The 22,240-nt window shown below is 34.5% G+C and overlaps 4 protein-coding genes and 1 non-coding gene across 5 annotated transcripts; all 5 read left to right on the forward strand.

The window, feature by feature from the left end:
- The first annotated feature begins 116 nt into the window (after positions 1-116).
- Positions 117-1,767, forward strand: LOC106430133 (E3 ubiquitin-protein ligase MBR2-like). The gene is made up of 5 exons (XM_013870910.3): positions 117-746; positions 830-982; positions 1,075-1,173; positions 1,264-1,401; positions 1,485-1,767. Exons 1-5 carry the CDS (start codon positions 216-218, stop codon positions 1,611-1,613), a joined length of 1,050 nt encoding a protein of 349 aa, XP_013726364.1. The 5' UTR covers positions 117-215; the 3' UTR covers positions 1,614-1,767.
- A 1,880-nt stretch (positions 1,768-3,647) lies between these two features.
- On the forward strand, positions 3,648-6,180 carry LOC106430136 (ETHYLENE INSENSITIVE 3-like 3 protein). Its single transcript, XM_013870913.3, has 3 exons — positions 3,648-3,989; positions 4,162-5,881; positions 5,978-6,180. The coding sequence occupies exons 1-2, from the start codon at positions 3,949-3,951 to the stop codon at positions 5,846-5,848; spliced, it is 1,728 nt and encodes a 575-aa protein (XP_013726367.2). The 5' UTR covers positions 3,648-3,948; the 3' UTR covers positions 5,849-5,881; positions 5,978-6,180.
- Positions 6,181-6,845: 665 nt separating this feature from the next.
- TRNAL-AAG lies at positions 6,846-6,926 on the forward strand. Its single transcript has one exon. It is a non-coding gene; the product is annotated as a tRNA-Leu (tRNA).
- A 4,941-nt stretch (positions 6,927-11,867) lies between these two features.
- LOC106430167 (protein DETOXIFICATION 17) lies at positions 11,868-16,884 on the forward strand. Its single transcript, XM_022689574.2, has 9 exons — positions 11,868-12,584; positions 13,233-13,777; positions 13,990-14,076; positions 14,154-14,210; positions 14,294-14,532; positions 14,648-14,766; positions 14,862-14,948; positions 15,066-16,002; positions 16,647-16,884. The coding sequence occupies exons 1-8, from the start codon at positions 12,348-12,350 to the stop codon at positions 15,138-15,140; spliced, it is 1,446 nt and encodes a 481-aa protein (XP_022545295.2). The 5' UTR covers positions 11,868-12,347; the 3' UTR covers positions 15,141-16,002; positions 16,647-16,884.
- A 1,921-nt stretch (positions 16,885-18,805) lies between these two features.
- On the forward strand, positions 18,806-22,136 carry LOC106430143 (alpha-dioxygenase 2). Its single transcript, XM_022688997.2, has 9 exons — positions 18,806-19,040; positions 19,166-19,426; positions 19,805-19,954; positions 20,077-20,207; positions 20,297-20,510; positions 20,593-20,966; positions 21,050-21,252; positions 21,323-21,566; positions 21,660-22,136. The coding sequence occupies exons 1-9, from the start codon at positions 18,948-18,950 to the stop codon at positions 21,883-21,885; spliced, it is 1,896 nt and encodes a 631-aa protein (XP_022544718.2). The 5' UTR covers positions 18,806-18,947; the 3' UTR covers positions 21,886-22,136.
- Positions 22,137-22,240: the final 104 nt, after the last annotated feature.

The raw sequence follows: 22,240 nt of genomic DNA on the forward strand, positions 1-22,240 counted from the left end.
TTGCATGTTATCACTTATCAGGTTAGTTGTAGACTTCAAACACAAACTATAATATACGGAAAGTGGATTTAATTAAATTAATACATTAATTAATCTCACTAAACCAAGTTAAAAAGTCCATCACACTCTTCCTTCCCCCGCGCTGTGTGTGTGTGAGTGTGCCTCTCTCTCCCCCACCACTCCATTATCTCTTTCTCTCTCACAGAGAGAAGACAATGCCTTCTTCCGGAGATCCCTCGACAACAATCGGCCAACACATCAGACACCAACCCATGAACCTCCCACCATTTCCCACCTCCGACGAGCCTCTAATCCCCAAACCCAGCCGCATCTGTAAATCCGCCATGTCTACCTTCTTCCTCTTACCTTCATCGTCCAACGAACCCAACAACAGAAGAAAGGGGAAGAAACAGACGACGTCGTCCTTTCGCAGCCTCGGCTGCACCTCCTCCGCCTCTCAGCAGGTTTCCGTCCCCGCCGTGATCCGCTCCTCCGCGAACTGGGACGCGAGTGATGTCAAAAGCAAGAAGACGAAGAGCAAGAAGAAGAACAATGGTTGTAGTGGCTACAGTGGCGGTGGCTCGGTTAAGATCTTGAGCGAGGCTGAACGAAGCGGTTGCGGTCCGGTTCCTGATGTTTGGTGCGGACCCGGTGTCGGGTTTTCCACCGATGCGGTGGTCTCCGGCACCGTCGAAGCGGAGCCTCCGAGTAGGAATATTCCGGCGAGACGCAAAATCGATGGAGAGGTTCCTTCTGTTATTACAAAGCTTTCTGTCTTTTTATTACACAAGTCTTGTCTTAAAACTCAAAACTGTTACATTATTTGCAGGGCTCTTCTGTTCCTCCCCGGCGATCTCATAATCAAGAAACTAGTCTTTACTTTGACTCTGATTTGACATCGAGGGATGAACAGATGCAGACGCTTTTCTCTGATAGATACCATCGTCATCTACGACAACCTTACCCTAATGGACTCGACGAGGTAGAGAGTGTGTTCTTGACTATGTTTCACTTCAGGTCTTAGCGATCTTTGTGTTTGTGTGCATTGTTTTCATTTAGTTGTTTTGTTTGTAGATGATGATGATACATAATGGTTTTGTAATGGGAGAGATGTTAGGCTCTCACGATCACTTCCGTGACTTGAGGCTCAACGTCGATGGCATGTCTTACGAGGTAATGTTCCTTTCTTACAAGGAGAATTTTTAACTCTTATGTTTGTTTTTAAAAAAGTTTTGTGTGTTGTTCTGTTGTATTAAAAAACAGCAACTTTTGGAGCTTGGTGATAGAATTGGGTATGTGGACACTGGACTTAATGAAAAACAGATCAAAACCTGTCTCTGGAGAGTCAAACCATCTCACAAAGCTACACCACTTGAAGATAGAAAGTGCAGCATTTGTCAAGTAAGTCCCTTATGTGCTTTCATTGTTCAGATATTCACTCTCCTTTGTAAACAACCCACGTTCTTGTGTTTGTTTGCCGACAGGAAGAGTATGAGGGTAAAGACGAGGTAGGGAAGTTAAGATGTGGGCACAGGTACCATATCCACTGTGCGAAACAATGGCTGTTAAGGAAGAACTCTTGTCCCGTCTGTAAAACTATGCCATTTGCTTAAAAAGTCTTAGTTAGATAGATATATCTCCTCTCCTTTGACGATGTTTTGCTATTTTATGTCTGAAAACAAAACTGGTTGATGAAAGATTTGTAAGGAACAGCAATTGTTATTACTTACCTATGGAAGAAGTCACAGAGAGACATTGTGAACCCCACATTGCTTGTTGGTTAGATCAATCTTTTTGGTTGGTGATTATTAGGTCGGCAACTACTAAAAAGTGTTGGGTAGATCTAACATTGTTAAATCACATGAAAATGATGAAACTGTTACGTGCAAGTAACATCTAGAGGTTATCTACATAAATAATGTGGCCAATTCAATGATGTTACTGTACTAATAAAGTCATCAATATCACCACACATTGTCTGTTTCAAAACACATTCTGTAATCTGTAGACTATAGCACACTTACACTTCTTACTTAGCTTTTACTCGCGGGCTGTAAGGTCGAAAGAGGTGTTGAGCTATAAGAAACTAAGCCAAAACTCTTAAGACGGAGACGAGAGTTTATAGTTTCTCACAACATAAGAATGTACTTACTTACCTTCTGATGCTGGCAATAGAATGATGTGTTTAGCGACATCTGATGCAAGCGCCAGGCTTGGCAGTTGTAAGCGCCTCCGTTCGCTTCCATTTGGAACCAACTCAATGAGGCAATGAGAGAAGGAAGAAGATGAAGTTTGAGATTGTTTTCTACTATTGTGGGGTTTCAGCTGACCTAGAATATCTTCCATTGTAGCTTGAACAGTGATTGAATCTAGCGGTTCCTCTGTTATTACCTTGAGCCAACGATGTGTCGTCGCAGATTGCAAGAGGATGATTGATTCAGGTCTACTGAGAGAGACAGCAAACGGAGCATGAGGAAGGAGTGAGAGCCGAGAGGAAAGGATAGCCATGGTAGATCAAGACAAGATGCTCACTTACGTACATTTTGGTTAGAAAACGATGATGCTTACGGAATAAAAAATGAACTAGATTAAGACCCGTGCCTTGCACGGGATGAACATCGTATATATAAATTATTTTACATATAGTATATTCTTTTATATATTATAAAATAATATATATATATATATATATTAGAGAATGAAAAAGTCAATAACTATTACGTATATAATTAAATTGGTGTAAGTACGTAAATAAATTTTATTAATCCAAACAATCAGTTTTTCTATTTTCTATTTTATATAATTAAATTTACACAATATATACATAGATAAACAGTATATTTTTAATAGGTATATATTGTTAAATGATGTGTTCTACTTATTTGTATCTTTTATAACAAAAACTTTAAATCGCTGATAACAAATTTTCATTGTTCAATATTTTTGAAAGTTTTAGTAATCTATAATTAGTTTTTATAAACATTCAATGCAAATTTTAAAATTTAAATATTAAGTTGTTTGTATTAGTTCAGAGATTTTATCCAAAAAAAAATTGTTCAAAGTAAATTTCAAAATTAAATTATTTATATATTTTCTATGGTATATAATTTAATTAAAAGATATTAATATATATGAGCCTTTCTACTTACATGCTTTTGTAGTAATTTTTATCTTGTCATAAAAATAAATAAATCATGGGTCATAAAAGTTTTAATGTGAGATTTTTTAAAAAGTTCAAAATATAACATATACGAAAAAATATAAATTTTTATTATATGGTTAATGTGATTGTTTAATTTATTTTAGTAACTTAAAGTTAAACAAAAATAATAGAGAATACACTAATTTATATCAAATCTTTATTATTCAAAATCATTAATTGTCATATATACTTTAGCCTCATTAGGCAATTCCATGATTTTTATTTAAGGAAAAAATCGAGAACATTAATAATTAATTTATGGTTAGTTTAATAAAAAGTTTATTATATATTTAGATGAACCAACTTATTTCTCTAAGGATTTTAAGAATCATTGTGGTGATGACATATGTCTACCTCAAATGTTGTAATGTTTCTCTTTTAATATATAAGGGATGAAGAGGTTTTTCGGTCCGTATAGTCAAAGTATGTCGTTAAAAAGTCAAACTTCTTTGTTCTGTTTTGTTGCCACGAGGGAAATATTGTTACTATAAAAGCAAAACAAAACTAAATTGAAAAAAAAAAGAAAAACAGAACAGAAGAGAAGAGAGGAGAAAACGCAATTGGTTACGAATATTTTTAAAAAAGAAAAAAAAAAACAAATATGGCCTTTGGGTTTTTGCCACAAAACACTTGAGGATTTGTTGCCCCCTTCCTTCCCAATTTTGCAGCCATTTTTTACTCTTCCACCTTAACAGGGACTTGCAATTTCTAAAGGTTTCATCTTTTCTTCGAAAACACTCGCGTATATGAGCGGGGGCGATCTCCCTATCTCCGTCACAGACATCAGGTAAGGGAACATTGGATTCACTTTCATTGATTTGCTTTAAGATTTAGGGTTTATGCTCCTTTCTTATATTGGAAGGTGAAAAAGTTTCGAACTTTCAATACGCCCAGATCGATTTTTCTCACCAAAAGTGGACCCTTTGATCTTAAAGGTTGTTTCTTTATTGATTTGCTAGGATGGAGAATGAGCCTGATGACTTAGCTGTAGCGGAGATTGACGTGAGCGATGAAGAGATTGATGCGGAAGACCTTGAGAGACGGATGTGGAAGGATCGCGTCAGGCTCAAAAGAATCAAAGAACGAACTAAAATCGTTTCGTCTCAAACGAAGGAGACGCCTAAGAAGGTCTCTGAACAAGCGCAGAGGAAGAAAATGTCTAGAGCTCAAGACGGTATACTCAAGTACATGTTGAAGCTCATGGAAGTCTGCAAAGTCCGCGGCTTTGTCTACGGTATCATACCCGAGAAGGGGAAGCCTGTGAGCGGCTCCTCTGACAATATAAGAGCTTGGTGGAAAGAGAAGGTCAAGTTTGATAAGAACGGTCCTGCTGCGATTGCTAAGTATGAAGAGGAGTGTTTAGCCTTTGGGAAGTCAGATGGAGATAGAAACTCGCAGTTTGTGTTACAAGACTTGCAAGATGCTACTTTAGGGTCTTTGTTGTCTTCTTTGATGCAGCATTGTGATCCTCCGCAGAGGAAGTATCCTTTGGAGAAAGGGATGCCTCCTCCTTGGTGGCCAAGTGGGGATGAAGAGTGGTGGGTGAAGCTTGGGATGGCTAAAGGACAGAGTCCTCCTTACAAGAAGCCGCATGATCTCAAGAAGATGTGGAAAGTTGGGGTTTTGACGGCTGTGATTAAGCATATGTCGCCTGATATTGCGAAGATCAAGAGGCATGTTCGCCAGTCTAAGTGTTTGCAGGACAAGATGACGGCGAAAGAGAGCGTGATTTGGTTGGCGGTTTTGAACCAGGAGGAGTCTCTTACCCCGCAGCCTAGCAGTGACAATGGAGCTTCTAATGTAACCGAGACGCACCGGAGAGGTAATAACGCTGAGAGGAGGAGAAAGACAGTGATCAATAGTGACAGTGACTATGATGTTGATGGGAGGGAAGAGGCTTCAGGTTCAGTTTCTTCTAAAGACAATAGAAGAAAACAAACTCAAAAAGAACAACCAACAGCCACTTCACAGCCAGTAAGAGATCAAGATAAAGCGGAGAAACACCGGAGAAGGAAAAGACCTAGAAGAACTGTCAATGGACAAGAGGAAGAACAGCCAGAAACTGAACAAAGAATTGTATTACCTGATATGAATCATGTTGATGCTCCTCTGCTAGAATATAACATCAACGGTACTACTCATCACCAAGAGGAAGGTGTTTTAGGACCAGAGGAGAACAGTCTGGAGTTGGTGATCCCTGAGTTTAATAACAACTATACTTATCTTCCTCCTGTCAATGGACAAGCTATGATACCTGTAGAGGAAAGGTCAATGCTTTACGGACCAAACACTAACCAGGAGTTGCAGTTTGGGTCAGGTTACAACTTTTATAATCCCTCTGCAGTGTTTGTGCACAATCAGGAAGAAGACCTTATCCATACACAGATAGAAATGAACCCACAAGCACCGCCTCATAACAATGGATTCGAGGCTCCAGGAGGAGTACTTCAACCCCATAATTTACTTGGGAATGAAGACAGCGTCACAGGAAGAGATTTGCCGCCTCAGTTTCAGAGCGATCAAGATAAACTCTTGGACAGTAACATTCTATCTCCATTCAGTGACTTGGCGTTTGATAGCAACACCTTTTTCTCTGGGTTTGATTCCTATGGTGTTGATGATCACTTGTCATGGTTTGGAGCTTAGTCTCTTAACATTTTTTTGTTGGGAGGTTACATGGTAAGTTTGTGTCACATATCTTATATATTGTACTCTTAGTTTATTATCAGTTTTCATGAATTGTCTTAAATATTTCTTTTACTGGGTATGTTGCAGGTTCAAAGGAACATGGCAATAGTCTGACTTGTACAGTTACATTCTCTACTGCTGATCTTAGGATTTGTTAAGAGAAACAATTGTTTTCCTTTTGAATAATTTGCCAGACACTTCTGCTTGAAAGCAGTGAGTGTGTCTTTTGTAAATTAGCCCTGTGAATAATTCATAAAGTTAATAGAATGATGATCTTTTTGTCTGTTCAAGTTTCATCTTCATATCTTCATGTACTATCTGAGTTTGAATCTCTCTGTGTTTTTTGAAGGGTAAGTATGAACTTGATGATGAGGTCTTTGACCTTAACCTTCACATGCTTTGCAAAGATGGTTGATAGAAAACTTGTCCACCGAAGCTTTGTTATTAACTTCCATGTATCACAACTGATAAGAATGCTCTTCGACTCACGCTAGAGTCAATGCCATCATCTCATCGCTCTCAGTTGGATTTTACCTCGATACCTTGAGATATATATACTGACTGGATCTGAGAAACTCTTTGTTCCGAGTGAAGGCTTCTCTCCGCTCGGATATTCCATGGAGATTGTCATCACCTTTAAACTGAGGCAAGTCCAAATTAGAATCAGTTCCAGAACATCTCTGTCTCTTTCTCTTATCATGAGCTTTGATGTTACATTTGATAAGGTAGGCAAATTATTTTGTGACCAATCTTTTTACTGTGGGACGGTGTATCACGACCAGGTGCCTTAACCGTCTACCTCTTACCACTCACATGGACGCTCCTCCAACCACTATGCTTTTAAATTTGACAAGCCTAAGTTTTCAGTGTCCCCTCTAAGTCCTTCCAATTCTATGAGCAAAGTCTATTTTATATTTTTGGTCTAATATTCTTGTTACTCTCAAACGAGCAACAAGTTGATATGGCCGAGTTGGTCTAAGGCGCAGGATTAAGGTTCCTGTCCGAAAGGGCGTGGGTTCAAATCCCACTGTCAACAAATTCTTTTTTTGGGTGTGTTTTTAATACGCTGACATGTGACAGTGTGGCTACTGGCTCCGCCCGTTAATTTCATTAGTTGTCTTTTTTTCTTTTGTTTTTATTGCTGTCCCTTTGGAAGGTACTGAGTCTAGTGACTAGTGAGCAATAATATTGTTGCCTGAAGACAATATCTATGCTCTTTTTTCTGAAAAAAGAACAAGTAAATATCTATGCTGAGGTTGTGGCGCTGAGATTAAATGTAACGGAAGGACCATTAAGTTTGTTATTCACACACTTCCAATATACATCTAACGGAACAGAAGAGATACATTGGAAGGTCGAGAACAAACAACAATTCGATATCTATTAGTCTCACAATTGTCTAATGGATCTTCTGAAAATATTTTTGTTTATTCAAGTATAGGTAATTCACATTTGCTTATTTTGGTTCAACATGGTTGATGTTAGTGTCAAATAGATGGTTCATGGAAACATTTGATCATATTTTCAGGATAATATTCAATGATTCAACAAACATGAGGGAGTAAAACGTTTAGAAATGGAGGCAGGCTATAAATGTAAATGTAATTTCCACTATTTTATGTGCATTACAGTCATTTTTTTGAGTTATGGAATTTTGATTGTATATAAATTCTTTTTTTTTTTTGCAGTTTGGAACCATACCGAAATATAACTATTTTATGAATTTATTATAATATAAACTAGATTTTGACCCGCGCTTTGAAAGCGCGAGATATTTTTCGTTGAAAAATTTATTAATCCATCTATTTATCCACTAATATTTTAGGCCCGTGCGCTCAATTTTCAGTTCGACTGTAATTTGTTATTTTTTATGGTTTTCGGTTTCAGTTGTGATTTTCTTTTTTTTTTGAATTAAAAATATAGGGACCGTTAGATTATTTGTAAATTTAGGTTTGGTTTCAGATTAATTAGTTTAGCTCTCAATTTGATTCTGATAACGTATTAAAAACTCGATAAAGTTTCGAGTTTAATTTGGTGCTGGTTCGATACCTGTTTTTTGGACAATACGGTTAAAAATCACATTTTTGTATTTTTTGAAAAACAAATCGGCTAAATTTAAATATTTAACATATAATATTCTTGTGATTTTGTGTATTGAGAAATTTGTATCTTACATAGTAATATTTCTTATCTTTTATAAATATATTTATATTGAAGTTGATTTTAATAATGAAAATAAATTATATTTAAAACTCTTACAATATATAATAACTTCCCGAAAACTATCAAGATTTTTTATTTTAAAATTAACATTTATAATAAAAAAATAAGAACCATTTTAAAATTAATTCATAAAAATAATCATTTTTAATAAGAACAAAAATTATCCATGTTTATGTTAACGAATATAAAAAAAGTAAAAACTGAGCTTTAAAGCCTATAGGATCAAAAATTACATGAAAAGTTACTGGTAAGTTGGGCTTACAAATCAACGAACAACTTTTGTTTTCTATAACTCGAACCAAAACATGTTTAAGTATCCTAAAACCGACAAAAGAGCATGCTTAGGTTTTAGGAGAAAGTTGGGGAGAAAGTTGGGGGATCTTCTCTTTATTATCGAATATCTCTATCTTTTAAGATTGGTATTTGGAAAATTTAGTTACCATGTCAAACAAAATATATTCTCTGCGTGAAAATCTTGTTTCTATATATTATCTTTTGAATTTAGTGTATGTAGCAATTAAAAACGATGGATAAATTGGCTTAAAAATATACAAAATGAACTTAAAAAACGATAGATAAATTGTTTAAATTATTGGACTGTTTTGTTTAGTTGGACAGAAACATACTACTTTCTAATTTATTGGGCTTTTAATTTCCGAAAACCACTAAAAACAATTAAAAAGGTAATTGAAATTTTTGTAGTTAATTAGAAAAGTCAAGGGCATAATCCTAAGAAAGATTTTGCTTTAATAGTATAGATATATATTTTTTTATTTTCATAATATGTTAGAAACATATAATGTATAAAAAAAATTATACATATAATGTTCATTCCGCGCCTTGCGCGGATTTTAACCTAGTATGATATCTAGTTTTAAACTGATTTTGTCATTCATAAGTTATAATAAATTATTTGATCTGGTTCTTTCCTGCATGATCCGCTTAATCTGTACTTGTCCCGCTTGATCTGCACTTGTCCTGCTTGATCTGCATGATCTGTCTTGCTTGAACTGCTTTTACCATTCAAAGCCGTACGAATGTATCCTGAAAAATATTTCTCGCAAGACGAAATCTCTACGTACAGTTTAGATTTGAATCTAACTAGCGAAAAACTTTCGTCTTTTTTTTTTCATTTATTCCTGGTTCAACCCAAGAATTTTGTTGGGTCTTGGAATATACTCCATCTCCGTTTCTAAATATAAGATGTTCTAGAAAAAACATACTTATTAAAAAAATTACTTTTTATTTAAAAAATATTATTAAAACCATAAATTAAACTTATTCAACCAATTACAAAACAAAACAATTAAATTGGATTGATTACACAGATTTGGATAAAATTAAAATTACCTAAAAATATTAAAACATCTTACATATTAGAACACAAATTTTTTTTCTAAACATCTTATATTTTAGAAAAAGAGAGTGCATTAGTACACTATATCTCATTACTTGCTCTCATGGGCTTTAGGCTTTTTTTTTTTTTGCATATGAGAATAAATTTCAAAACCAAATTCATTTACAATGAGGTCCGAAAGCAGAAAAATAAAAAACAAACAGAGGCCCAACAAAGTCCAAAACAAAAAAATGCCAAAGGGATTTGAAAATCGACACGACAGTACGAATACTAGCAAGTGCGGGACACGTGTAAGAACCTCAGTAAAGGAGGAGACACGCGTCGCAACGGTCGGCCACCGTCATCACCACTTGAAAATCACCGCCGGAGCAGCTTTCCGTCGATCCACCAGAAATACTGATCTCAAGAAAGAAGAACCGTCGAGACAACTTTAGTCGAAAAAGACAAAATAAAAATATGAGACTTTAGCCGTCGGATTTCCACCACCAAAAAACTCAATCCGTCGAAACCGAGAATAAAACCAAAAAGAAAAACACTAAAGGAGTTAAAACCATAGCCAAATCGACCTTCACTTTGTAGAGATCCAATTGCATGCTTCAAAACAAAAGAATAAATGAACCAAAATAGTCTGAAGCGAAGATTAGAAAGAAACCCGAATTAACCCGGAAAAGAGCTAGACGACACCATCAGAAAAGACACTGTGATCGACATCGCCGGAACCAAGTGCCAATGAATCACCACAAAGAGATGTGATTCACTGGTACCAAAAGCCGAACATCAGCACCAAGAGAACATGAGAGCTTCCATAGCCAAAAACCGGGCACACCATGCATAAGAAACCACATTCCAGAACTGTTATCCACGATGCTGAGTAAACAAAGCGCTGAAAATTTTTCCAGATAAACAATGAGAACTCTCTCTCTCTCTTTTCTCATTTTCTCTCTGAAGGATTTGAGAGACTTAAGAGAGAGATGACCTGTATCATGAGCCAACATGAAGGATTTGGGGTTGCCACGTACCAGGTATTTTGACTTTGCATAATATTTAACTATAAACTAAATTTTGATCCGTGCAACCGTACGGGTGTTTGTTTTCACTTTTCTATACATAAATTATTGTTTTAGAACATAAGTGGTATATATTTTTAATATTAATCATATACTTCAATATTTATATAACTATTTCAAATACAATAATTTTATAATTTACATGTTATAATTAATTAATTGTTTAAACCTTATGTATTTGCCACTTCTTATTATATATTTATCTTATTGTATTTGCATTTAGTTATTAAGCAAATTAATATATTCATGAGAAAATATATTTAAAAAATATTTTGTATTTAATTTATGTTAAATTCTGACCCGTATTTCAAAACTGGATTTCTTTTTACCAATATTTTTATGCTTATTCATTTTAGATAATTTATTATTGTATATATAAAAGTGTAAGATATGTTAATTTTTAGACATGTATTATATAGTTTGTTAATTTTAAGCCGTTCTATCATCATATTATATTTTAAATAAATAGTTTATATTTATGAAAATAAAATTTATAAATTGATCAATTGAATATAATTTTATCATATTTATTTTAGTATAATAACTATATTTTAACATGATCATGACTATATAAGTAGATAAAATAGGATATAATTTATTTATTTTCATTTCTAAACGATAACTTAAAATACATTAAGTTATTGTTTATATATTATACAGATTTATTAGAATTTTTAAAATATATTTAAAATGAAAATATATTATGATTAAAGTAGTTACAAAGATTTTATATTATTAACTTTAAAGAAATACATGTTAATTTTTATACATGTATTATATAGTTTGATAATGTTAACCCATCTTACCAACATATTAGATTTTATTTTTGAACATAAATATTTTATAATTAGGAAAATAAAATATATAAATATATAAATTTAATACAATTTTATTATATTTAGCTCAATATAATAATTTTAATTTAATATGATTGATTATGAATATATAATAACTAAAATATTATAGATTTTATTATTCATTTTATATAGCTGAATATATTAATGTATAATAATATTTTAAACTAATTTTGAAATTAGGGAAAATATTTAAATATAATTTCGAAAATGAAGATCTTGTAAAAATATTTTTAAATAGATTTGTTAGAATTTTAAAATAAATATATTTATATTTAAAATGAAAAGATATCAAAAGATACTATGATTAAAATATTTTAAAAATTATATTTATTATTAGTCTAAATTAAAATATAGTATGAATTTCTATGAATAGGTCCATTAGGTCTATTTTTAAAAAAATCACACATGAATCAAGGTTGTGACTTCTGTTTTAATAGTATTGATTAATTTTTCATTAATGTACATTTTTGGTAATAACCTGCAAAGCTTCGAATTGTAATAACCAAAGTCAAAGGACGAATTTTGTTGGGCTGAGAAGAGAAGAAGCCACTCACGCCATAGTCTAAAATCGGAAACTTCGAATAGAAATGGATGGTTGCGGATTTGTGAGAATATTTCGATCATAATGCAAAACATTAATGAAAAATATCCTGCCTAATCGAGAGGAGAAAACCGTTTAAATTAATTAGTAACTTTTATTTAAAAACAGAATCGATAATTTATATTTTCAAATATTTCCAGCATTGGCCACAAACCCTACAAAAATAAAATAAAAAATAAACCGAATACAGCACTTAAAAAAAAAATTGTTACGTGAAAATCATAGATATCAACGACGGCTTCACAAGAAACCCTAAGAACCAGGGACACAGATAAAGAGTTTGTTATTCTATTTCTCAGATTATTTTACATCTTTTTTCTGACGTTTGCGGAAAAAAAGAAAGAGAGAAAAGATGGGAGATGGTGTGACTCCTCCGCTTCTGATCACAGAAAGGAACACAACAACGATCCGTGTGAAGGAAGAAGTGAAGAAACAGCTATGGCTTTCTGCCCCTCTCATTGGTGTAAGCCTCCTTCAATACTCTCTCCAAGTCATCTCTGTCATGTTCGTTGGCCATCTCGGTTCTCTTCCTCTCTCCGCAGCCTCCATAGCCACCTCCTTTGCCTCCGTCACCGGTTTCACATTCCTCGTACGTTCCTTTCTCATTCTTCATGCATGGATCCTTACATGGTACCATCTAGTTTTGTTTTCTTGTTAGATTATTTGAGGTTTGTGTACGGTCCTTAAATCGATTTCTTCATTATTTATGCATAGATAGTGCTTGGCTTTTGTTTAAACTTCTTTGTATATGTCCCATCGGCTGATCCGGTAAATCGGGTAAAAAAATTGCTACATAATGGATTTCTTCTCAACATATACCGTAATGTCTAAGAGCATCTCCAACCCATAGCTATTTTTACCTCTATAATAGCATTTAGAGATGAAATTACTCCAACCCACCTCTATTTCTTCCTCTATAATAGAGATCTCTATTTTTTACTCTACATTTAGAGATTGTTATTTTAAAGGAATACATTGGAGCATATCTCACCTCTATTATAGAGTTTCTATATTTTAGAGGTAAAAATAGCAAAATATATTGGAGATGGTCTAACACAAGTTTGGAATGATTATAAACTTTTCATGTGTTAAAGTATGATTGTGTTTTTTTTATTACAAGTGCAATTGCTATAATCAACATGTCTAAAAGCGGACAAGCTTCTTCCTTGTCTTCTTCTGTTAGAGAACAAATTTATAATTCAACACATTTTTCTTTCCGTGTGGGTCACGTCACCAGTTGGGAACAGCGAGTGCATTGGAGACACTATGTGGCCAAGCGTACGGAGCAAAGCTGTACGGGAAACTAGGCATTCAGATGCAAAGAGCAATGTTTGTTCTTCTGCTACTCTCTATTCCTCTCTCGATCATTTGGTTTAACACAGAACACATTCTCGTACTCGTACACCAAGACAAGTCCATCTCAAGTGTTGCTGGCTCTTACGCAAGATACATGATCCCGAGTCTCTTCGCCTACGGACTACTTCAATGCATCAACAGGTTCTTGCAAGCGCAGAACAATGTGTTCCCTGTGTTTGTCTGCTCTGGAATCACCACTTGTCTTCACTTGCTTCTTTGTTGGTTGTTTGTGTTGAAGACTGGTTTAGGATACAGAGGAGCTGCTCTTGCCATCTCGGTCTCTTACTGGTTTAATGTTATTCTCCTCTCGTGCTATGTCAAGTTCTCGTCTTCTTGCTCCCATAGCTGGACCGGGTTTTCAAAGGAGGCTTTTCATGAGATTTATGATTTTTCTAAAATTGCTTTTCCTTCAGCAGTTATGGTTTGGTAAGTGATATCGAAAAAGAATGCTGCATTGTTCATGTCTAGTATAATTTACTAAGAGTTTTGGTAAAAAAAAGTTGTATAACAATTTGAAGACATATGTTCATATATATTAACTTGAAAAAAAATTTAGGAGCCTGGGACCAATGTTTCATTTTGCCATGTTCGGAAACGGTTTTGCTAGTATGTGGATTTAATCAAATTGTTGGTAACAGTTTGGAGTTGTGGTCATTCGAGCTTCTGGTTCTGGCCTCAGGGCTTCTTCCTAATCCGGTTGTAGAAACTTCCGTTCTTTCAATCTGGTAAGTTTCAGTTATTATTGTTTCTTTGGTTTCTCAGGTTCATAGACTTGATCAACATAATTTCTCAAACTTTTCAGTCTAAATACTTCACTAACAATCTGGCAAATCTCAGTTGGTCTTGGTGGTGCAGCGAGGTAAGTAGATTTGTAACCACATAACATAATCTTACTATACCAAACTATGGTTCTGTTACACTTGTGTGTTCTTTAACTTGAAGCATACGAGTCTCCAACGAGTTAGGAGCAGGAAATCCAGAAGTGGCAAAACTGGCTGTATATGTCATTGTAGGCATAGCAGTTGCCCAAGGTATCGTGGTGGTAACGGTTTTGTTGTCGGTTCGAAAGGTCCTAGGCCGAGCTTTTAGCAGTGACCCGAAAATCATCTCTTATGCTGCATCGATGATACCTATTGTCGCATGTGGAAACTTCCTTGATGGTCTCCAATGCGTTCTCTCAGGTTCTTATTGCTTGCAGACTCGACCATATGTTTCTGGAACAAGAAAATATTGGTTTAGGCTCCTCCTAGCTTATATATATATATGTCCGGTTAATCCTGGTTTGGTATGGTTTAGGGGTTGCTAGAGGATGTGGATGGCAGAAAATTGGAGCGTGTGTAAATCTTGGTTCATATTATCTCGTTGGAGTTCCGTTAGGGCTATTACTTGGTTTCCATTTCCACATCGGTGGTCGGGTAATAATCTTTGAAACTCACATTCTCGTATAGACCAGGACTAATTTTCTCATAGAAACTGTAAAATGTGTTGTGGTGCTATGTCATTTGTTTAGGGGCTTTGGCTTGGAATTGTTACAGCTCTAGCTGTTCAAGTGTTGTGTCTTTCCTTGGTCACTATATTCACAAACTGGGATAAAGAGGTAACTTTGTTTCTACCTTTCAACTGATTAGTCAAATTTATATATATAAGCGAATGTGAAACTGCGACTGATGTGATTCTGCATGTTTTTCTTTTTTGTTTTTTTGTACGAAAATAGGCAAAGAAAGCTACAAAAAGAGTTGGATCTTCGGATGACCAAGATGATAATGTCGAACAATCAATTCCAAAATGAAGAAGAGCAATGGATTAGCAAATCAGCATAACGTTTAACGTTAATAATGAATAATGAGTGTTCGATTCTTCTAGAGTTCTTTACGAGACACTAGTCCATATATGCTAATATTAATTCAGGGGCCAAGCCAATAATACCCAAATGACAATTCCCTTGAGGTTATACGACCAAAATTTTCGTAGGCCCATGTTTGAACGATGGAATATTTAGCATGAGCTATCCGAAAAAGTAAAAAGAAACTCTTTGTGCTTAACATTTGTGTATTTTTATGTATTTTAACCAGAAACATAAAATAAATTGGTTTTGGAATTGCATGGTCATGTATTTGTTTGCAAGTGTTTTCCTTGTACTAATATGACAACATTTTACCAAACTCAACCCTATTCACACGGTGGGTAAAAAAGTTCAAAATAAGTTAAAACGTCGCCACGTCGGCATGAATTGTGATAGAGACCAGACTCTTTGTGACTTGTGAGGTAATAATACGACAAGGTCCTTCGTCCTTGTAATAAATCTAGCCATAGATTCTCATGTAGGGTAATACTCTCCTGTTTTGGCGCCCACATCATCTGACATGATCTTGACCGCACATAAATAAAACTGTTTCAGTATCTCGTGTTTTTACTTGGAATTGTATGAGGGTTAACGATTACGTTTAGACAACGAGAACACCTTTGTTGGCTTTGTACAGTTTTAAACAAATTGGTAGGCCTACTACAATTTCAAAGTTAGGTCTTCAAAATGTAGTGGACTAGTGGTTGGAAAGAACAATAATTTATGGTAAAATGATAAATCTTGAAAGAAGAGAGGAGCACAAAAGCCAAGAGGGACGCATGTGACGCGTAGGGGATCTATAAACAATGTCAGATTCTTCCCATGTCTTTTCAGATGCTCCCACCTGTTTTTTTCCCCCTATTTTCATTTTATTATATTTTTTCTTCTACAACGAATACTTCTATAATTACAACTCTCTATATCCATCACTTCTCCCAAAACTTGACTTATCTTCTCTTTCTCTCCTCTCTAGTAAATCTGATTATAGTTAGTTAGGGTTCTTCATCTTTGATTTCTAGGGTTCTTTCTATTGTCTCTAACAGAGGCTTATGCTTGTGTTGTTTAGATCGTGCTTATAGAGTCTACATGGTTCCTCAGATCAGATCTATATCTTAGATGGTTAATGATTTGACAAGCATCTTTGTTTCTCGTAGATCTTGGCCTTCCAAAATGAATTACCCGAGAACAAAGAAGTAGGGCTCCTTATAGTTCAAACGAGAGTTTAGCAGGGTAAAGAAAAGCTGCTAAGCTATGAATCCCATAAGCCCTTATCCTTACATATAAAAAGGATTTGGTTATATGGCTTACATATCTCAGGAGCTTTTACTTGCCCTTTAATTGCTTTTACTCTTCTTTGGATTGAAGGGAGCTCTACATCTTCTTTCACTTTATCTAAATTTATTTTTCTACTGTAATGAATTCAGTGCTGATTTTGAATATTTCTTTTTGCAGTGACATTTCTGAAGGAGTATTTCTATGGTAATGGTTTATGTATGCTGTGGTGTGGAATTTATTTTCTTGCTTGTATGTAATTAGGTTTATGTAAATGTGTCTGTAATATGCGAAGATCCAAATTTATTTTTCAACAATGCAATTGCTTTCTATTTGTGATTTTAAATTCCTTGTTCAATATTACTACTTAACTGTTGCGAAAACAATTTCTTCCCGTATCAGATCAGATATTTGGGTATCATAGGTGCTCCTCAATTTTTTTTTTTTGAGAATCATACCATGTTTGTATGACTGTTAACTGTGTAAGAAGACTTCAAAAAATAAATATTACTGACAGACAAATTCATTTATTGAAAATTTTAGATTAACCAAAACATTTATGCCCCTCCTTTAGTACGGTTCAGTGTTGGAAATGGTTGGAATGTGAGAAACAGCCATGTTCGAACTGTTTTTGAGTTAATTGAACAGTATTTTTCTTTAGTCATTTCACATTGTTATTTAATCGTAAGTTAAGGTTTCTCGGAGATATGGACCGAGCCTTTTTTATCGACATATTCACCAACGCAAGTTTAAATTCATGCCCATACAAAAGGCCCACATTAAGGCTCAAATATCAGCCCCCTGATTTGCTCCATAATTATCTCACCATCGATATACTTTCCTTCACGCATGCTTAGTTAGTTAGTTGCTTGCAACGACATGGTCACGGCCATCGGCCCATCGCCACGCCTATATTCTATTATGCTGACACTTATATACTGCACTAACTTGTACTGGAGTGCAGACTGAAGCACACTGTTCAATGGATATACAAACGGGTGTGATTAGAGTCTGGTCATTGGTCGTTAGTGGTTATTAAATGATTATATTAAATTATGTTAAAATACATCTATGTTGTGGTTAAACAAATAACACATTTTCACGAAGAACTAATTAACCCTATTTTAAGGGCAATTGTCAATAATAGCACCTTTTAAAGTTTATGTCTCAAAAATAGCACTAGAAGGAGAAAGTCACAAAAATGATATTCATTAAAGGGTAAAATATCTCTAATACCTTTGGTTTAAAATTAAATAAACAAACAAAAATAAATAAAAATAAATAAAATAAAAATTAAAAAAATGAAAAAAAGATTTTTTTTTTTATATAGTTTCAGATTATATGTTTTCAGATTCGAAATTTTTACAATTTTTTTTTTTCGAAATTTTTTTTTTATTTTTTTTTTCAAATTTTCTTTTTATAATTTAAAAATACTTTTTAAAACTGTTTTTAAAATTTTTATTTTTTATTTTAATATTTTTTTTTTATAAAATTTTAAACCCTAATTCCAAAACCCCACCCCTTAACTCTAAACCCTAAGGTTTGGATTAATTAACCCAAGGGGTATAAGTGTATATTTACCTCTTTAATGAAACCTATTTTTGTGACTTTGAACCTTGAGTGCTACTTTGGGAACATAAACTTGGTTTGGTGCTATCCTAGTCTTTTTCTCTATTTTAAATCAGTATTTAAACCTTTTTATACATTAGTTCTGCTAAAGTTTAAAATCCCCACTTTGCCGGATACATATGCTATCTAGTTTCAAATGCATGATTTGACTATGAATCTATGATACAAGTTACAAAACTATGAAATAATTATAATAATGCAAAATAAGGAAGACTCATCAAATAAGGAATGCAATATATATAATTGAATGACTTGTTTTTAATATGAATCAAACAATGATGCATGAATTGACCATGGCTGGTGCTATGATATCAATAACAATAAGATTCTATCATTTTCATGTGTAGAAATTATGTTAATAATGCAAGATAAGAAAGTTGATCAAATAGAGAATAGTCGGCGATTTACTTCCCCACGAAAATAAATATCAAAAGTTTGACCATGATTTGATGCAGTTAATTTGTAGATACTATTTTTTTTTGTATAAATCATTCCAATATAGTCGAATTTAGTTTAGAAGAAATATTTACTAAATATCTCCATCCAGTCACTCTCCAATCAAAGACATGCTCGACGACCACTCGTTAAAAATGTCAATAATCAAATTTTATTCAAAAACAATAATTAGCTGGTGTTTAGTTGTCTTTTCCAGTATTAGTTATGTCTGTAACTTCTCTCTAAACTTGAAAATGATATAATATTTAAAATTGTACCAAACGAACAATAATCAAAATTCATCTTACATATGTAAATGTGAATGCGTGTGGGTCTATATAAATACATTACAATTGTGTGACTGTCGTTTAAAGCATAAAGCAAACACATAATCCAAACACATAAAAAAATAAATAAATGGGTTTCTCTCCATCTTCTTCCTGGTTTCTTCACCCTGAGCTTCATCATGTTGTTTCCAAGATGTCTCTCTTTGATACCTTTTTGTTCTATGTAAGTACGTCTCTACGATTATTTATATAATCTACAATCATTCTTTATCTTGTAGGAAAACTATCAAATCAATAACCATAATTATTTGATAAATATTTTATTATAATCATTTTTTTTAAATATAGATTGTGCACTTAGTGGACAAGCTAGGATTATGGCATAGGTTTCCAGTGTTGTTGGGAGTAGCTTACTTGGGGATACGAAGACATTTACATCAACGTTACAATCTGGTACACGTCGGTGGTATCAACGGCCAGAGTTACGACACCGATGAGTTCTCTTATCGTACGGCTGATGGCAAGTGTAACCATCCCTCCGATGACTCTGTCGGTAGCCAAGGCACCTTTATTGGCCGGAATATGCCTCTATGTACTTCTCAGTACGGTGTAAGTCATTTTCTTTCCTCTATTTGTATTCACAATCACAATTAGATAACATGCAAATTAGTTTCAGATAAGTTAAGTATCTGTAGTTTTGATCAAATTGTAAATATGATGTATCGATAATAGCGTAATGAAACAGTAGAACCAAATCTTGTGACGCGCTTCTTTGCTTATCTCTACTCACTAGTGGTTGAAATCATGATGTGTATGATTTTCTTTTGCTTTAAGTTTGTATATCTCTTTGGAATAAGGTTTTTGTGTTAGAAAAGTGTTTTTGTTTTTGCATGATTAGTAATATTATATTTTCTTTTTCTCAAAAATTATATTATATTTCTTTTGCATGATCACCAATATGTGTATATAACTTATTGACCATTACAGATTTTGGATCCACATCCAAGTGTTGTGGCTACAAAGTTGTTGGCGAGAAAGAGATTCATAGACAATGGGGACCAATTCAACGTGATAGCTTGTTCTTGGATTCAGTTCATGATCCATGATTGGGTTGATCATTTAGAAGACACCCACCAGGTTTTTATTCTTTTGAATCTAACCACTTAAATATTTAACAATTTTATCCCTCAACCTTAGATTTCTTTTCATTTGAAAATTTTAAGGTTATATACTAATCACCAATTTAAAACCTCAAACAGATCGAGCTTGAAGCTCCAGAAGAAGTCGCAAGTGGATGTCCATTGAAGTCATTCAAGTTCTTGAGGACGAAGAAAGTTCTCTCTGGTGATCACCACAAAACTGGTGCAGTCAACACTAGAACTCCTTGGTGGTACGTATATGCATTCAAATATGCTCTTAGTTGTTGTTTAATTATTTATTATTAGAGTTTGATTTTATACATAATAATTTTTGAAATAGGGACGGGAGTGTAGTTTATGGAAATGATGAGGCTGGAATGAGAAGAGTAAGGGTTTTCAAGGACGGGAAACTAAAACTCTCCGGTGATGGTTTACTGGAGAGGGACGAAAGAGGTGTTCCGATCTCCGGTGACATAAGAAACAGCTGGTCAGGCTTCTCTCTGTTGCAAGCCCTCTTTGTCAAAGAACACAACTCTGTTTGTGAAATGCTCAAAGTAAGTTAGGGTTTGTCTTTCTTGTATTGCAAGCCAACTCTTTTTATACAGAATCACACTAACTTTTAACTCTCTTTTTCAGGAACGTTATCCAGATTTTGACGATGAGAAACTCTACAGGACTGCTAGATTGGTGACAGCAGCGGTTATTGCTAAGGTTCACACAATAGATTGGACAATAGAGCTCTTGAAGACAGATACACTAACAGCTGGAATGAGGATCAACTGGTATGGATTCTTAGGGAAGAAAGTGAAGGACACGATTGGTGCAAGATTTGGTCCAATACTTAGCGGATTAGTTGGTATGAAGAAACCAAGAGATCATGGAGTTCCTTATTCGTTAACCGAAGAGTTCGTTAGTGTCTATAGGATGCATTGTCTTCTACCGGACACACTTATCCTTCGAGATATGAGAACTGAGAATGTAGACAAAGCAGACCCTGCAATAGAACGAGAGTAAGACACAAAGAATGTTTTGGTACACTGTTTAGGCCGGTCCAAGTGCAGTTTTTGTTAACCTAGAAAGATTTTTCTAACAGGGTGACAATGACGGAACTGATAGGGAAAGAAGGAGGAAAAAAGGGTTCGAGAATAGGGTTTGAGCAGTTACTTGTTTCAATGGGACACCAATCTTGTGGTGCGTTGACATTGTGGAATTACCCTAATTGGATGAGGAGCCTTGTGGCTCAAGATATCGATGGAGAAGATAGACCTAACCTTATAGATATGGCTGCCTTGGAGAGTAAGTCAACTCAAATCAATGCTTCTTCTTCTATATCACTAGTTCTCTGACCTATTTATTTTCCTCTCAGTTTATAGAGATCGAGAGAGAGGAGTTCCTCGATACAACGAGTTCAGAAAGAATCTGCTGATGAGTCCAATCAGCAAATGGGAAGATCTAACAGATGATGAAGAAGCTATCAAGGTTTTAAAGGAAGTGTACGAAGGCGATATCGACAAGCTTGACTTGAACGTGGGACTACATGCAGAGAATAAGATCAAAGGATTCGCCATTAGCGAAACTGCTTTCTTCATCTTCCTCCTTGTTGCCTCCAGGTTATATAATCAATTTTAAAAACAGAGGAGTTTCTTGCGTAACAAGTAACTAAACTGACTTGACTTGAATTGGTTTGATTAACGTATGAATAGGAGGTTAGAAGCAGATCGTTTTTTTACGACAAATTTCAACGAGAAGACGTATACTAAAGAAGGGTTAGAGTGGGTTAATACAACAGAGTCTTTAAAGGATGTAATAGACCGACACTTCCCTAGTTTAACGAACAAGTGGATGCGATGTACGAGCGCTTTCTCAGTCTGGAGCTCAGATCCTGACCCAACCAATTGGCTTCCTTTGTACCTTCGGTCCGCGCCATAAGCCGTTATATGTCTCGTGGTGCATGTGTATATGTGTCACGTGGTTAGTTCCTTGGTCTATCCTTTTTGGTGGGTGACTTGGATTAAGATCGTACGTATGAATAAATCATATGAGAGTAGAAGAAATTTAGTCATTACTCATTACTTACCCATTAGTCTGTTTGCTTAATAAAAACATCTACCCCTATTTCTCGTTGTAAAACTCAACTACAATTTTCAACAGTACTTTAAAAAAATTTCTCATTCCATTAATGATTTTTTTTAAAAAATATTACCAAAAAATACATCCATAAATATGTAGATGGAATGTCAGAAAAATGGTTGGAATGTCAAAAAGTACAATATTTTTTGAATAA

Source organism: Brassica napus, chromosome A7 (assembly GCF_020379485.1).
Source record: "Brassica napus cultivar Da-Ae chromosome A7, Da-Ae, whole genome shotgun sequence".
NCBI classification, from domain to species: domain Eukaryota; kingdom Viridiplantae; phylum Streptophyta; class Magnoliopsida; order Brassicales; family Brassicaceae; genus Brassica; species Brassica napus.

Excerpts from the sequence above, each read along its gene's own strand:
- LOC106430143 (XM_022688997.2), top strand. The coding sequence starts at position 18,948 with ATGGGTTTCTCTCCATCTTCTTCCTGGTTTCTTCACCCTGAGCTTCAT. Across the intron at positions 20,511-20,592 it reads CTGTTTGTGAAATGCTCAAA|GAACGTTATCCAGATTTTGA; the intron begins GTAAGTTAGGGT and ends TCTCTTTTTCAG. Across the intron at positions 20,967-21,049 it reads GACCCTGCAATAGAACGAGA|GGTGACAATGACGGAACTGA; the intron begins GTAAGACACAAA and ends TTTTTCTAACAG.
- LOC106430136 (XM_013870913.3), top strand. The coding sequence starts at position 3,949 with ATGAGCGGGGGCGATCTCCCTATCTCCGTCACAGACATCAG. Across the intron at positions 3,990-4,161 it reads ATCTCCGTCACAGACATCAG|GATGGAGAATGAGCCTGATG; the intron begins GTAAGGGAACAT and ends TTGATTTGCTAG.
- LOC106430133 (XM_013870910.3), top strand. The coding sequence starts at position 216 with ATGCCTTCTTCCGGAGATCCCTCGACAACAATCGGCCAACACATCAGA. Across the intron at positions 747-829 it reads GACGCAAAATCGATGGAGAG|GGCTCTTCTGTTCCTCCCCG; the intron begins GTTCCTTCTGTT and ends CATTATTTGCAG. Across the intron at positions 983-1,074 it reads ACCCTAATGGACTCGACGAG|ATGATGATGATACATAATGG; the intron begins GTAGAGAGTGTG and ends TTTTGTTTGTAG.
- LOC106430167 (XM_022689574.2), top strand. The coding sequence starts at position 12,348 with ATGGGAGATGGTGTGACTCCTCCGCTTCTGATCACAGAAAGGAACACA. Across the intron at positions 12,585-13,232 it reads TCACCGGTTTCACATTCCTC|TTGGGAACAGCGAGTGCATT; the intron begins GTACGTTCCTTT and ends TCACGTCACCAG. Across the intron at positions 14,767-14,861 it reads ATTTCCACATCGGTGGTCGG|GGGCTTTGGCTTGGAATTGT; the intron begins GTAATAATCTTT and ends TCATTTGTTTAG.